At 46.0% G+C, this 15,801-nt stretch overlaps 3 protein-coding genes across 6 annotated transcripts in view; 1 reads left to right on the plus strand and 2 right to left on the minus strand.

Moving 5' to 3' along the window:
- The window catches only part of supt7l (SPT7 like, STAGA complex subunit gamma), a 206,684-nt gene extending 205,554 nt beyond the window's left edge, over positions 1-1,130 (minus strand). Inside the window, exon 1 of one of the 4 annotated variants that reach the window (XM_022250916.2) lies at positions 826-1,099. In XM_022250916.2, the coding sequence (XP_022106608.1) occupies positions 826-909 (84 nt within the window). In that variant the 5' untranslated portion in view covers positions 910-1,099. Of the gene's footprint in view, positions 1-825 lie in introns of all 4 variants that reach the window. The other 3 variants (XM_087136882.1, XM_087136880.1, XM_087136881.1) reach the window with 3 other exon arrangements.
- A 3,239-nt stretch (positions 1,131-4,369) lies between these two features.
- Positions 4,370-6,181, plus strand: LOC147799118 (uncharacterized). Its single transcript, XM_087137470.1, has 2 exons — positions 4,370-5,009; positions 5,279-6,181. Exons 1-2 carry the CDS (start codon positions 4,502-4,504, stop codon positions 5,722-5,724), a joined length of 954 nt encoding a protein of 317 aa, XP_086993596.1. The 5' UTR covers positions 4,370-4,501; the 3' UTR covers positions 5,725-6,181.
- Positions 6,182-13,597: 7,416 nt separating this feature from the next.
- Positions 13,598-15,509, minus strand: LOC147799119 (uncharacterized). The gene is made up of 4 exons (XM_087136804.1): positions 15,251-15,509; positions 14,699-15,063; positions 14,025-14,498; positions 13,598-13,939 (listed from the first exon to the last, which is right to left on the minus strand). The coding sequence occupies exons 1-4, from the start codon at positions 15,507-15,509 to the stop codon at positions 13,598-13,600; spliced, it is 1,440 nt and encodes a 479-aa protein (XP_086992930.1).
- Between the last annotated feature and the right edge of the window lie 292 nt (positions 15,510-15,801).

Here is a 15,801-nt window from a genome sequence, read left to right on the forward strand (position 1 = left end):
CATGCTCGCCCATAAATTTATTGCACCAGAAACTCTACACCCCCGTATTTGAATGAGAAGAGGCGGCGAAAAGTTTAAGTGCTGTGCTTGTGTCGAGCGAAAACTGTCAGATTTTGACAAATTTTGAAGTCAGAAATATCATTGAAGCCCCAACCGTTTGATGTTGGCATGTACAGGAGCCAGTAGGTGGTGGCAGGAGTATTTTTGGCAAGTCTTTGGAATTTTTGAGAAGTGTTTCAACCTTACTCTATGTAGGCCTACAGGTGTGGAGCGTTAGTATGCCGATCCCGTCCAAAATCGAAAAAGAGGAATACTAAAGTTCCCCTCAGTAGAGCTAGGCCTACATGGTCTTTTGAAATCTGTCTGTTGCCATCACAGCCCTACTGTAGGCCCATGTACTTCAACTTCAAGGCATGACTTTCATGCCTGAAATCCATACTGCAGAATTGTCACAAACTTTGGATCCTGACAGGCCTATCTTCTGAAATGAGAATGGACATTGGCTTATTCCTCAGAATTTGGACTTTCGTAAGAGTACCCTAGTAAAGCTTTCTGTGGGTCCGACGCCCGCTCCGCTTGGGCATGGTACATGTACATGTAGGAGCGGAGCGGGGTCGGACCCATTTCTGGGGGTAGAATAGCCCAGGTTGGATGTTGTCTGCATTTCATTTCCCTCCGTAACGTAGTACGGTCAGGGAGTCCGCCTGGCATGTCTGGGCTAGAACAACTTCCATTCGACTACGTTAATAAGTAGCCATTGGATTTTTAGGGGGTATTTTCGCGTGGCAGGGTATTCTGCAATTACTCCGTGCAAAGAGCACCTACCTGCGTAAATGTCCCACACTTTGGAAATTCTCGATCAACAGAAGCACTGCTGAAAACGTTGATCCTGGTACTCGAGTCTGCCATGTCTGTCTCGCCCTATGCGTGCCCACCATGGATTAGAAAATGGTGTGAAATCAGACCGAAATAGCGCCGCCTGTTGACTCTCGATCTCGTGAAGAGGCTGCCAAGGCTCCGTTTTTTTCACTGGAATTTCAAGATTATGGAGAGAAGAGCACTTTTTTTTTAATATAATGGGGGTGAGCCGCGAAAAAAGCTTTTGTTCGCCTTTCCCCGAAGATATCCAAGCTACCGGCAAGTTAGGAGGACCCTGCATTTGTCTTGTTTCCGTGCTTTCCCTCGTCTTTGGTGAACTCTCCCTGAACTCGTTTGCAATATTGTTTTACAGCCTTTTTCACCGTTTCTTCCCACTCTTCGAAACAGTGTTCTCTTTTCATAAATCCGACTCCCATGTTAGTAGTATAGGAAGTGCAAATTCTGACGAAAAATAAAAACCCTCCTATCTCCTATACCTATACGACCCTTTTTGCAAAAACCCAAACCCTACAATCCAGAAATATCGATTTCCCGCTTACATAGGCTCATACCTACCCGACCCTCCTCCCCAAAACCAAAGAGAGTCACAAAGATTCTTTCTAATGGCATTAAACCAGGATACGCCAGCAAAAAAATTCCCAAAACAAAAAAAATCCGCAAAAACCAAAAAATCCCGCAAAATGAAACCAAAAAAACTTCCAACAACCTCCTCCTCCCCAACTCTGTCAAATTCCAAAATATTAAATTCCAAAATACGATGAAATTCCAAAACTATAATAAATTGAACGCCTCTACCCCAAAGAGTAGACGTGTTAATAAAAATGATATAATTTCTGAATTATTATACAAAACTATTTAATACGAACAAGAAAGCCATCGAATCAAAACGCACAATGTAATATCAGATTAAATTATGAACACAATCTCCATGGCTATAATTCATGGAATAAATCATTATTGAAGTACATCGCTAATCACAATATTACGTTGCACCAACCACGCCGCCCTTTGTGCTATACAAGCGCGAGGAATTAACACAAGCAGTGAGAAATTACACAAAACAATTTCAAAATTTACCCCGCAAATCTATTGGCGAATTACGACAATTGGCATGCAGATGACAGATGGTAAGAAAGGCCAGATAATTGGAAAAAGATTTCATTGCTGCAATTTAAGCTTTTATTAATCGGGAATTATCCCGCGAATTGGACGTCAAAAGATTCCAAGGCTTGCAACTACCGAAATTGGGATAATTCCCAATTTCGGTAGTTGCAAGCCTTGGAATCTGTTGACACGTATTAATATACCACGCTTTTTTAGTGACGATGCAGTTCAATTGTTTATTACGCATAAAAAAAAGCCATTGAAAAATTGGCATTGAAAAAATTAAAGGAAATAGGTACTTATAGATTGCAAACAGCGCTTAAAGTCCGATTTTAAAAGGAACAACCAGAACAGAAAGATTTTGTTACAGCTGAATTTACTTTTTGGCCCAACGTTACAACGGTGTATTTAGAATCAGATGTTAACAACGAGTTGGAAGAACAAAAACAAAAGCTTTTAGATAGAATTGATAAATTTGTTAATAATGGTTCTGGTTGGATACTAGACAAAATTATAGCTTTTTATATCAATATAATAAAATATGACCCACAAGGTGGCACTTACATCTAGTTGCCAGAATATATTGAACATAAGAAAGTCGCAATAAATACTAAAAACAAAGATTACGAATGCATACATTGGGCAATATGGGCGGCTTTAGGATTACATTCTGACATGGGAACATGGGAACAACACGTTCAGTTCTTCGCGAAGTTTTAAACCGTCTACGAGCTGCACACCTCTCCGCATAACCGTCTAGGTGCTTTGTAGGGTACGAATTCCTTGATTTTCTGGGCCATGTCATTGGGGGGCGGAAAAATCAAGGCCACATACAAAGAAAGAGGTCCGTTCATTCATGGGACTAGTTAACTATTATCGTAAATTCATTCCCAATTTTGCCGCCATTGCAGGACCAATCACTGATCTCACAAAGAAGGGCAACCCGAATCAAGTTAAATGGGAACGACCACAAGAACGTGCGTTCAAGACACTAAAGGAGCGATTAGCAGCCGCGCCAATATTGCATTTACCTGATCATGAGAAGGGTTACATTTTGAGAAGTGATGCTTCAGACGTTGGCATTGGAGCCGTTCTCTTGCAGCAAGATGGCGACCAATCATTTCCCATTAGCTATGCGAGTCGCAAAGTTCCACATGTACCTTTATGACAAAGAATTCCTACTGGAAACGGACCATCATCCTTTAGCCTACCTGTCTACAGCTAAAATGCACAACAACAGAATCATGAGATGGGCTTTGAGCCTTCAGCAGTACAGATTTAGAGTAAAGGCAATAAAGGGAAGCGATAACGTTGGTGTTGACTTTCTAAGTAGATGCCCAGCTGAATGAAGTATTGGATTGAGACACCAATTGTAAATATTTTAGAAGTGTGTTGTAAATGTAGTAGATATAAATGTATGAAGCTGATTATTTCAAGAGTTTTTCTCTAGGGTGGGCAAATTGTCACGAAGTGAGATTAATTTGTTCAAGAGAAATAACTCTTGAGTCTATTTACGCATGGGAGCCAAACATAAGATAACTTAAGTGCGCGTTGACAGAAACAAATGGTTGATTTTATTTGGCCAGTGTTTCCATGTAGTATTTTTTATTTAAGTTAGATAGGTTCATGGGAAGAATTGACAAACCCTATTTGATAGCTCGACTCTTGCTTGAGTATGTCCTTTCTTATGAGGTCACCAGGGTCACACAACAAAAGAATTGAGGGTGAGTAGTAATGGTAGTTAGTATAGATCAGTTTGACCTCTGACCCTTGACCGACTTCCGGTGCAGTATAGATCAGGTTGACCCCACTTCCGGTCGCGTGTGAGTAAGTCAGGTGATAGTTATTTTTAGGTTCAGAAAGGTCGGTGGGGTTAGTAGGTCAAAGGTACGTAGTAAACGGTGAGCGGGTAAAAGGTCGACGGAGATGGTGGGCGGAACCGCGACAACGGTCGAGGAGGTGATATTTGCCATGTTGCCCTGAACTAAAAGAAGAAAAGAAATAAGATAAACTTACCTCGAGAGGCGGGAGATCACCCGAGCCGCATTGTCATTCGTTGGCTTGTTTGTTTGAGGCCAAGTACGAGTGGGTGATGGCGTGGCGTCCTTGGCCGAGGAGTGTTGAATACAAAAGGAGTCCAAGGACGCAAATGGATCTCCTTTGTTTCAGAGAGCGTCGGTCGTCAATTCCCACGGGTAAGATGCTAAAATTAGTAAAGTATCTATCTCGCGAACAAAAGAGTTTGACGGTCATCCCAGGAAGGAACGCTTCGAACGCGTGGGTTCACTAAACTTCGTTGCATTGAGTCCTTCATTGCACGGCACGATTGGTTACACCTATATTTATCAGTTCCGCGTGGGTACGCGCTCTTTTGGTGTTTGCATTAAGTCACCGACACCCCTGCGCGATATAAATACCACGCTGGGTGGAACCTGTAGATCATATCCCAACCTACCGCCGTGAGAACCACATTTAGTGAGACTGAAAGTTTACCAAATAGTTGAGCGTCATTGCCAACATGGTCGGACACGCAAAGGCAACTACCAAGACGACCGATATGACTGGTGTGCAGCCGTCAGTATCAGCGGCGTCTCAAGCAAGCGACGACGCTGTGAGCACCGGTGCGTTAACCGCTCAACACCTGAGAGCCGGATGGCGCAAAGTGTACAGCGTCGAGGAGCAGAGGTTTTACTACCGTAACGTCGTAACGGGGCACCGTCAGCTAGAGCTCCCTGTCATCGACCCCCTACCCGCCCCGGAGCAGCTTGAGATCCACGCTCCCTCCGACCTCACCGGTGACGAGCTAGCCGCCACCCTGGATGAAGCTACCCAAGCTACCGCAACAGGGGCTGTTAGCACTACCAAGCCGGGGAATGCTGACTTGTGGACCCCCAATTCCAATGCCGGTGCACCGCAGGCCCATCCCGATCTTGCCGTGAAGAGGAAGGGAGCTGTGAAGAGGTTCTTTCCCCGTGACCCTGATGAAGAGGAGAACGAACGCGACGCAGACAGGTTTCACCTGGAAGGTGAGCGTTACGTCCTTGTTAAAAATTTCCGGGGCAGTACTTACGTAACGTGAGAGAGTACTTCTGGAACACGGACAAATCAAGGCTGATTGCTAAGAAGAAAGGCATAAACTTGACTGCTTCGCAGTGGAACATACTGATGTCACACGCCAAAGCTATTTCCGAAGCTGTACGCAGGAAGAGACTGGTCAAGAGAATCGTAAACAAATTTTAAGAAGTTTTGTGCTTAGTTTAATCGTTGGTTTTATTGTATTGTTTTTTGTATCTAGACGAGGAGGCCGATTGCGAACAGCGAGTTAAAACCCTGTTAGAAAAGATTCTCGTTAAATTAGTTGTGAACAAAATTGAAGAGCTGTCCTCGAAAGATCGTGTACCGTGTGAGGGGTGCGAAGTTGACTCTCCGAGCCAGTGGGACCACGAATGCGTCTGGATCACCACAGAGCATGTTCTGGAGGAGTTTGCCTCCGATTACTATGTCACGGCGGTTCAACTCGTGCTTCCACACGCGGTAATTGAACTTTTCGATGCTGCCTCTGAGAAACTAGGGAGAGAAAAATTTATGTGTCATGATTTGAACGCAAAGGTTCGGTTGTTTATGGAAGATATCATGATGTATTTGATGGCCGATTCGAGGAACATTTTAAAATTGTACGCACAGAAAGATCAGCACTTGGACTTCACCATTGCCCTAGAGCAGTGTCTGTTTGACCTGTAAACTGTAGAATCACTGATTAGAACTTTTTCCAAATGTTTGAAAACCATCACTTTGAGTCAGTTAATGGTTGTATACGAAATCTGTTAAAGTATTTTGTTCGTAATTGGAGATTCCCAAGTTTATCTGTAAGTGTGTATTAGTTTAGAATTTTCGTTAAGTTCAGAGAAGAACTTGTCAAGAAGCTTGAAAACGGTGTATTATGGTTTATGGCAGGATTGGCGCACGATTGGTGTTTATAAAATTTGTAATAATCTTTTCTTGTATCTAAGTGATGGTGCGTGCCTACAATGTACGCTATGGACTTGTATCTGGCTTAAAAAAAATGTCTAGTTGATACAAAGTTGTAATAGAATAGTTGTGAAGTTCGGTATCAGGTTTTAAATTTGTACGAATCATTTTTTTTTTGTTTATTAAATGAAGAAAGACAAAGACAAGCAGAGACTTATAAACTGTGTGGACCATCACACTTTGTTTGTACTCAGTATTGAACGTTTTAATAAATTCCAATCAGAATTAAACCAAAATCAAGAATTTTGGACAGAATGAACAAAGACATGAAGTTTATAAGGGTACTAGTTGACTACCTAGAAGAAAAAAAAGCAAAGTCCCAAATTGAACAAAACGTAAATTAAACATATAAACCAATAATATTTAAAAAAACACAGAAAAATCAAACTCCCTCAAAAAAAATTCAATGAAAGAAGCAAGTTAACAAGAGCAATTAAAGTACATGTATGAGAAATGTAAATACAGTAAAAAGATAATCGATGACTCGCGGTGTCGTGTTGCTGGTAGCGACGTTTTGGCTGCTAGTGCTGCTAGCCTTCATCAGGCAACTGAAGTCTGGATGCTGCAGGGTCTGCTATATACCGCCGGACCGCGTCCTCCGCGTGTCCCCCGCCGTGTATTGCGGACGCAGTACAGGTGACCTCAGCGGGCGTCGCCCGCTCCACTTCATGGGCGTGAAGGGGCGTGTCCTCGGTATGGCTCCGTTGCGCTCCGGTGCTCCGGTGGTTGTGTTGGCGGATGGTGGGGAGCCAGAAACCGGGGATGTCGATGCCGCTGTCTCTGTTGATGTTGTGTCTATTCAGGCGGATGTGGATGGCCTCCTTGACGCGTCTTGTGTACCAATGCTGGTCTTGGTCCACGCACTGCACGCTGTCCCCATCGGGGTGGTGACCAGCTCCCCAGGTGTGCTCGGCTACCGCTGACGACTCCACACGGGAGAGTCTCACGTCGCGTTGGTGCTCCTTGATTCTCTCGCCGATTGGTCTGCCAGTTTCGCCGATGTACACCTTGCCACAGTCACCGCATGGTATCTTGTAGACCACTCCTCCGCGTCTTCCTGGTGGGATGGGGTCCTTAGGGCGCACGAGTTGGCTCCTTAAGGTGGTGGGTGATCGGAACACGTTTATGTTTATCTCTTCTATGAGAAATGTGTTAACTCTATGCAAGGTTACTAAAATGGTTTTGAAATGAATTGATTTCTAAAATAAGTACTCCGAGAAAAACAAAAGCAACTAAAAGTATCAATGGTAAACAAAGCAACCAACTAACTGTTGATGGAAGCCTTTTAAAAGCTACTGTAAGTGCAAAGTTTAACCCAAAAAATTAATTGAAATTTTCCAAATAAATGGCATTATTTAACGCTCGAGCATAATAACGTGCATTCATCTCATGGTCTTGTAAGTGCTCTTGAAATTTGTCGAAAAACGAAAGGAATGTCGTGCATTTTAGTACCAAGGGAAAGGAAATGCATTCGAACAAATTCAGATACCGATGTATCATTATCCGAGGTATCTTTTGAAAACATGTTGACAATTCTACTCATGCTGATGTCTCTGCATCAATGCAATAAGAAAAATACGCAATACTGACCACAAACGGTCGTCAAGGGACCTTGAAGGGGGTAGCTATTGTATCTCGATGCACTCGTATTTTTTCTTATAAAAGCTCTTATGTCTCTCAATCGAGGTCGATGCCCGTACGAATCAAAATATTCCCCAACACCATCCCTCGTGATGTAGATCGCCACCCAGTGCCGTCCAGGCTCGGTAGAAGGATCCGTGTTGACCACCAGGGCGCTAGGTCGCGGAACACGACGTGTCGGTAGCTCGTCACGGGGGAAGACACCTCGGAAGTAGTGCTTTGCGTACCGGTCCGCGCTCAGGATTTTTGAAATTTGGAAGCTGTTCATCCCTGGAGATTTAACTGCCGTAGTCGAACAGAATGTTACGTGCCTGGTCTATTTCGATGACGTTGTTGAACTCGGCGTAGATGATAACATTGATGGTCTCCTCCAGGGGCTGGGCAAAGTGGACATCTAAGCGAAGGTTGCCCCGCTTGACGAGACTCAAGTGACTCCCGCAGGACAAGTCAGGGCTGAGGTCAAAGGCATACAGTGTGTAACCGTTGGGATAGTCTTGCAGACTGATGTCGTTTCCTTCGAAGTCGGGCTTCAGAGGAGTGAACGGCACTTGCTCTCCGTCCAAATGGACCGTGAGAAAATTGAGGTTAAAGTGCTGAAAGTTGAAGGGATTCTTGGCGTAGGATCCGTTGTAGGCAGCGTTGGATACGCAGCCTACCACGATTCTGGTAGCTTCCCGAGAAACACGTGATCTTGTGTTAGCGTCAGATTGCCCATCGGCACAGGATCCTTTTGATGGGATATTTAGCAGTGGCCTTTTCCAAGGCCTTGGCATGTCCTTACATGACCGCTGAGCTGACCTTTACCTTCTGAACGAACAATGAAGCATCTACAATTTTTATCTTGTAGCTGGGATTACCTCCAGATGCCATCAGACGGAAAGCATCACTGCTCCTGATGAACTTTAGTTTTAAATCTACACCGTTTATCAAGTGTTTATTTTGGAAAAATAGATAGCTGTGAATAGGGCCTAGCATATCCACGATGCGCCCCCCTTTCGTGAACTTGCTCCTCTTTTTCAGGCCCGTGTTTGTTTCATCGTCTTCGGCTGTGCAGTTCACGTTGTCCATTTTCCCGGCCGTGTCTTTGACAAACATCTCCGCAGTCAGTTGTGACATTTTTGAACTGTTATCGTAACTGAGGAGAGTTTCAATGATGGCTCGATAAGGGTAAGTAGGCGTTGAAGCGGAAATCAGACGTTCATTTAAAGTCATGTCCACCTGACTGAACAGAGACTGCAACAGTAAATTGCAGGGGCCTACCTCAGCGTCATCAGCGGGATTACTTCCGTCAGCGTTGACTACTTTGGCCTTGACGTAAAGCTTTGTTTGAGATGGATCGATGTACTCTTCGCCAGAGCCTGGAACAAAAAACTCAATAGGGCCGCCGTCTGATATGTTGGAGATGGGATGATACTCTGTGTGTTGTCCCTTTTCGATGCTTGTCTGGGTGGGGGGCAACGTGAACAAATCCAATTCCGATTTGGCGCATTCGGCCGAGTGGACGTGCAAGAATGCCATGTTAGGGATTGGAAGTAAGATGGTCCGGTTAAATGTCTAATCAAAGATATCTAGCGATCTTTTCCCTCGCTTGACGCCTGAGGATCTGACGCGTCTGCCTGAGTGCTTGCGTTTTATACCCGTGCGGCGTGTACCCGTCACCCCCGTGGAGATGCCACGGACTGCGCGATTAGCAAGTTCACGTCCGGCACTCTTTAACGTCATTCTAGCTGCAGATTTTAAATCTTTTCCCTCTAGGGCGTCCGTTGCTATGCCGACACCGGTGCGGATGGCTTGACGGCCGAGCGCCTTTGCCCCCTGTCTCAACAACGGCACGGCCAATTTCAGGAGGCCACCCAGGATTCCGCCAAGTCCAAATCTTCGCTGGTTACGAGGACCGTGGAATACCGGTAAGCCACTGCCGATCTGATAGGTGTAGTAGTCTTCATAATGCTTGGAGTGCGGAACAAAGTGCTTTCTCATGGTAATGACTAACTCAAATACGAAGAGCGATGTTTTCTAAAGTGAAGCTTCACGATGACCCTCCCGCCTATAAATGGCACATGTGCTCCCGCGTCGTCCCTTATATCAATTTCTATAGTGTTCACTAACTTCTGTTTGAGCGGTACGTAATGAGGACTGACGTACGTCTTGGTGATCGTGTCCCCATACTCCCCTTCAACGTGTACTGTGCGGAGCAAAGGTGCTCTGACGTCTCCCACGGTGTTGTACTCGATGATGTCAGTGTATACAAACAGAGCGTGAACGCGTTGAAGGTCGGTGAAATCAGTCGCCTTGAAGTGACCCGATATGTCAATGTCCTCTTCAAAACCGAGAAGGGCACCCAGCCGCTTAGCGAACGTAATGTGGACCCCTTCAGCCGTTTTGACTACGATCTTCTGGAGGTACTTGTTTTATTTTATTCGAACTAGCTCGTCGTGTTCAATAGGAGGTGAGATTTTTGCCAACAGCTCTTCGGGTGTAGGGTAATACCCTTCCGGCACGAGATGGGTATGGATCTCTCCCTCTCCTGTGCACCAAATATGGTTGTGGCCTTCTACCACATTCAACCACCGGCGTGGATACGTTATTTCAGCTAAGGCTACCTCCCAGTGTCCTTCGAAGGTCATGGGGGAAGGCAAGTTCACGCGATAGTGACTGAGTGCGTTACTTGGATATGCCTCCATACTACTGTTGCTCGGGAGGGTGACGTAGTACGAATCGTTCAGGATGGAATTCGCAATCTCGAATGACAGGATTTGATAAGCGGTATTCTTTTAAACAGACAAAAGACGTGGCACCCAACTGTTAAACTTGTCCGGATAGCCCAACCACTTCACAAAGTACTCGGTCTTGCCTTTCCGTTTCCTCTTAGCAAGAACCCGTTCAACCTTGTACAGATCACCTTTTTTAACCACACGCTGAAGTTCTTGCTCGTAGAAAGTACCGAGCAATTCTTCCCCACCGTAGTCTCTTAATCTGTAAACGGGTGGCTTTCTAGCAATCCGTGCACTCACCGTGAAAATTTCGTCAGTCCAGTTGGGTAAGTAACCTTTTTTATAAGGCCTTGCCGCCACGCCTATGCGTACGGTGTCTCCCACATTGAATCGAAAGGGGGCGTGTTTTGGAGCACTGACAGGTGGGTACAAGGTTTTTCTGACTGCATCCGCATTGTAAACATTGACGGTGGCGGGTGCTCTTCCAATACTGCGGTGAAAAGACGTATTGTACGCGGTCATCAGTTTGGGTAGAGCCGTCAGGTAGTGCCGCGTATTGTTGGCCGTAAAATATTTCCACATTTTAGTCTTGAGGGTTTGATTGAATCTCTCCACCACGCTGGCTTTGGTTTCGTTGTAAGTCGTGAAAAAGTGAATGCCCCTCGTTTTGAGGAAGGATTGAAACAGTCTGTTGGTAAACTCTGAACCTTTATCGGTCTGAAGTGTGCGGGGTGACCTGCCGTCGTTCAAAATGGTTTGAAAAGCTTCAATTAGTGTCTTTCCCGTCTTGTTCTTTATCGGTTGCGCCCACGCAAATTTCGAAAAAATATCTGTACACGTTAGCAAATACCTTTGACCGCCATTGTATTCGGACAACGCCAACAAGTCTACGAGGTCTGCTTGCCACTGATCATCGACTCCGTCGACCACTACTCTACACTGTGTATACGGGTTGCTGGCTTAGCCATTTTTGAATCCTTTTCCTCGTCAAGTGGATGCCGTCTTTTAAGGCAGCACGGTAAACAGCCTCTACACCGCCGAATGCCGCGGGATGTTTTGGGTCGTAATACACTTTTTTCAGGTATGTCTCTCCCATCCGTACTCTCGCGGTGTTTGATGATGAGCGTGCTGCGGCAACACAACAGTACACAACGCACCGTTTTTAATATGTTGCCGATTCTGCACTGTTGTCTTGGAGGACAACAATCCATGATGAAGAGCGACTTAAAAATGAGCTTAGTTCAGAAGGTCACTGTGCTTAATATGGTGTCCATGTCATACGGGTAGTGGCAGGCCGTTCGGCTTTCTTCCCCTTCCCCTTCTTTTTACGCGGCTCTGCAAACTCAGACCTGCTGGGGGACGCATCTGGTAGATGCGAAGCTTCTGCAAATAAAGAGGACAGGCCCAAATCTTCATCTCTGTCGGGCGCAGTAGTGGCAAAGGGTTTTTTTTCTTCCACTCCTTCCTCAGGATCCACTTTGGGGAGTTCTCTTTCTGTGCTGAATGAATCGGATTCGATCTTACCCGTTTGTTTTTCAAGGCGAGGGGGGTGGCCCGATGATTTCGATTCCAGAGTCAACGTCATGGGAATTTTTCTCTGTTTGTTATACTGCATGTACTTTCCCAGGGTCTGGTGGTACAGTTTTAATTTTTCCTCCGCTCCTATATCTTGTCTCTCCAGATGCCGTCTCATTTCCGAGTCCAGTCCGTGCACGACTCTAGTGATGGGGGTTTGTTCGAGTCGTCTGGCTGCTTGTAATCGGTTTAAGGTCTCGTGGGGAATCAAAACCATCTTCTTGGCGTGCTCCATATTTCTTATTTGCACAACATGCCACCCAGAGCGCCCAGTATCGGTGTAAGCAAAGCTCCAAGGAATCCCCCCTTCTGACGGAGAATTTTTTTCTTTTTTAGCACGCCGACCTTCTTATCCGCTAGGTGTCTCATCTGCTGCTCGTACCTTCTAAGTTTTCTCGTTTCTTTCGGTGTGAGGGGAATGTTACCGTTTAAAATGTTGAGGGCACACTCGCACAAACAGGCAACGAGCTCCCTGTTGGCCCCTTGCACGATGGTCTGTCGTTGTTTCGGAGCGCACTGGGCCAGAATGCGCAGGAACAAAGCGTGGTTTCTCAGCCGCCTGGACATCTTCAAAAGACTGCCGCGCACGTTGGATCTTCTTATTTAAGCCTTGGGCACATAGACAACGGTGTATTCGTTTGGAAAAATGTGAGTTTTTAATTTCATCTCCTCAGACGTGTCCGGCTTTAAGTCCAGCATCAGGTAGCCGTAAGGTGACGATGTGGCGTCGCGGTAGGCTTCTACTAAAAACTTGGAGTTTCCAGGATACATCTGTTTGGCGAGATGAATGATTTGGGAGGCATCTCGAGGGTTTTTAAACAACACCATGTAATGGGAGTTCAGACTGATTGTCCTCATCTCTTTTCTCTGGTAGAACAAATTTTGCAAAATGAGAACAACGGATAAATTTCGGTGGTGGCTACCCTTTGTGAAAAGTTCGGTGACCTTCTTGTTGCCGGATTCCGACATGAGATTATCTATCACAACCATGTTTCTCTGCGAACGGTCCAACGAGGAAAGAAGATCTTCCGGAAAACCTTCCACAAAATGTATGTAAGGGGCAACACTTGCCAGATGGTTATAAGCATCTTGATATTCGCCGTAACACCAAACCACGTGCTCGGGAAAAGGAACAATGACGGACGAGTTCCCGCTCGGCGGAAGTAATTCCTTAACAAATTGAGTCTTTCCGGAACCAGTCGGTCCTGCGACTACGCAAGTAAATGGATGTTTCAGAACCTCGTCCATCTGTTCAAGTGATTTAATCTGGGACATCACACGTATTAATAACTGATTCGTGATCATTTAAATGACGTAGCGCTAGGTAAAAAAAGGGGGAGGGGCGCGAGAAGAGTGATGTTAGTATCCATAGGGAATAGTGTTAAAATCGTGGGTCTTCACCCGTTTGTTATAAAACAGCCTGTACTTCTTTGTCTCCTGTCTAGTGATCACTTGACCCCGCGATCCTCTAGCTATTTTGTGAGGTTCGGTGACGGTTCTCTTGTTTTCTCTTTCTTCGTTGCCTCTCTCGGCGTCAGACAACACCATCTCTTTCAAGGATTCGAAGTTGACAATCCCTTTGTTGCGGTAATTTAGAGTGATTCCCCGTACCTTACACACTGCAAGTTCGTTATTTGAACGGTGCTGAGAACCTTCTACCCGTAGTTCTTTGGCCCTCCAGAAGCAAATTCAGTGATGTAGCTTCCCGGTCTGTAGTCTTTCTCTAACTCGTCGGTGAGGTCGCCCAAGTAGTCACCCAGAGGAGGTTCGTATTGACCTTGTCCATCCTTGACGACGTATATGATGCTGTCCGTGTCGTAATAGAGGACACGCTCACCCAGGCGCTCCAGAAAAGAGTACAACTTCAACCGAGCCTGTGCCGTAGTGTACGCTGCAATAGCCACATTGGTATTTCCCGCTGCCTCTACAAAGTCGTCTTTCTGCTGCCACTGGACCTGCAAGACTTCCTCGTTCACAAAGTCGACGCGGTTGACGGTCTTTCGGTCATCGAGAAGCAACGCAAAATAATCTTTTGGGGAATCCACGTAGACAGATTTTGGCATGTTTTCTCGCTGGCCAAACTTCCCCCAAAAAGGGGTCGATCTTGATGCCTTCGTGTAGCTCGTAGTCGCGGATGTAGCGGTTTTTCTTTGCCTCCGTGTCGCACCGTTGAGGCCACCCGCTGGCTTCCTGTTTAAGCTTCAGGAAGGCGTTGATGTAGCCCGTAAATAACCCCCCTGTTTTACTCTCGGGGTCGTACCGCTCGGTTTCCTCAAAATGCCACACTTCAAGAATTTGGACGATGCGGTATCCTAATGACACAGCCTTTTTCAGTTCGTCCGTGACCCACGTACCGGTGATAGCTCTATCGGAATCCTCGTGCTCGCAGAGGGTCATCTGCTGAATTTCACTACACTCTCCACACAGAGCAAACATGAGCTTTCCGCCTGCGTGGCGTGGAAGAACGGGATGGTACAGCTTTCTCGGTGGTAATACTTCGGCTTTCACAAATCCTTCGTAATCGTAAATGGATGCGGCCAAATTCTCCGTGATGATCTTGGGATGACCCAGGGGACACTTTCCGTACTTGCACACCCAGGGATAGAGGCTACATACATCCACATACTTTATTTTTTCATCCGGACCGCACTTGTGATACAACCTGGTAGCGTTTGTTCTTCCTCCGAAGAAAGCGTCTCGTGGATTGAGGGGCGGGATCACATCTTGGGCGTCCTCTTGAAGATCATCTAAAATACTCGTAGATCTCCATTACTGTCTGCTATTCGTTGGAAGTCGCATTCCCACATTTCTTCCACGTTATATCCGGCATGTCTCAGATCCAAGGTACGCCGGACGGTGGCTTCATAGCGGTCTCTCATGCTCAGCGAAGTAAGCGGGGTTGTCACGTCTCTGCGCGTAAAAACTTTTGGGCATCCGTGCCACAGACAACCATGGAACTCGAACACGGTCTTCTCGTAAAGTCCGTCAACGCGGTACTTGCCAATGGTAACCTCGCCGCCGTAGAGCGCGTGCCTGATACGGATGTTTCTGGAGTGTGCTACCCACTTCAACCACCTCAAGGCCACGACAGATTGAGTGTGATTCTTCCTGTGTCCTCCGGCTGGAATGAGAGCGATCGTGTTTTCCCGCAAATGATTCTGTCTAAATACAACGTTACAGGCGTGAGAGATAGTTATGGAGGATTCAAAGGGGTCGACATTGGTATGCTGCATGAAAATCGAACGGAACTCCAACGACACTGCGGCAGTATTATATCATTTCTTTCTGTAGATCGAATGGCCGCCCACGTTGACTAGCGTGCCACTGCAAGAATTCCTCTCGCTTTTTCGCATCCATTCCGTCGGGGTCGTAAAACTTCGTGTCCGGAATAGGGCCGACATAGCGCTCGTTCTCCTTGGTGTTGAAGAGATGGGGAAAATATCCCTTCTTCAATTCCGTTAGTCCGAACGTGGAGGGGATCGCTGAAAGAGGCATCGACAGGAAGCTCAAGGAGTCGATGATTCTGATCCCCAAGGCCTCGAGGGACAGGATCTTAGCCCCATTCATAACGACCTTGGGCAGAATGGCTCGCTCGTATATAAGTGGTAAATAGGTGGAACTCAGATCCGATGGCGTTTTATCAAAACCAATTAAATTTTGCGGTCTATTGTGCGACGACTGCATGTGGAGTAGACTTTGGGAGAATCGTCGACGCGGATCCATATATATCTGCCTTGTACAACTTTCACGTGTATTACACGGTTAGAAGAATCTTTCATTTGTGTGATTTTTGTTTACCGACTGAGGACATCTTTGATCCGTTTGATAATTATTATGATAGCGAGAAGTTTTTAAATGT

Source organism: Acanthaster planci, linkage group LG05 (genome assembly GCF_054643075.1).
Source record: "Acanthaster planci isolate LZ-2023a linkage group LG05, COTS_SCS, whole genome shotgun sequence".
NCBI classification, from domain to species: domain Eukaryota; kingdom Metazoa; phylum Echinodermata; class Asteroidea; order Valvatida; family Acanthasteridae; genus Acanthaster; species Acanthaster planci.

Bases quoted from the DNA above. Each gene is read 5' to 3' on its own strand.
- LOC147799119 (XM_087136804.1), bottom strand. From the start codon at position 15,509: ATGAATGGGGCTAAGATCCTGTCCCTCGAGGCCTTGGGGATCAGAATC. The intron at 14,499-14,698 runs GTATTTTAGATG...GGTCATCCCAAG, and splicing joins ACAGTAATGGAGATCTACGA to ATCATCACGGAGAATTTGGC. The intron at 13,940-14,024 runs GTTTGGCCAGCG...GATGACCGAAAG, and splicing joins TCGACCCCTTTTTGGGGGAA to ACCGTCAACCGCGTCGACTT.
- LOC147799118 (XM_087137470.1), top strand. From the start codon at position 4,502: ATGGTCGGACACGCAAAGGCAACTACCAAGACGACCGATATGACTGGT. The intron at 5,010-5,278 runs GTGAGCGTTACG...TTTTGTATCTAG, and splicing joins AGACAGGTTTCACCTGGAAG to ACGAGGAGGCCGATTGCGAA.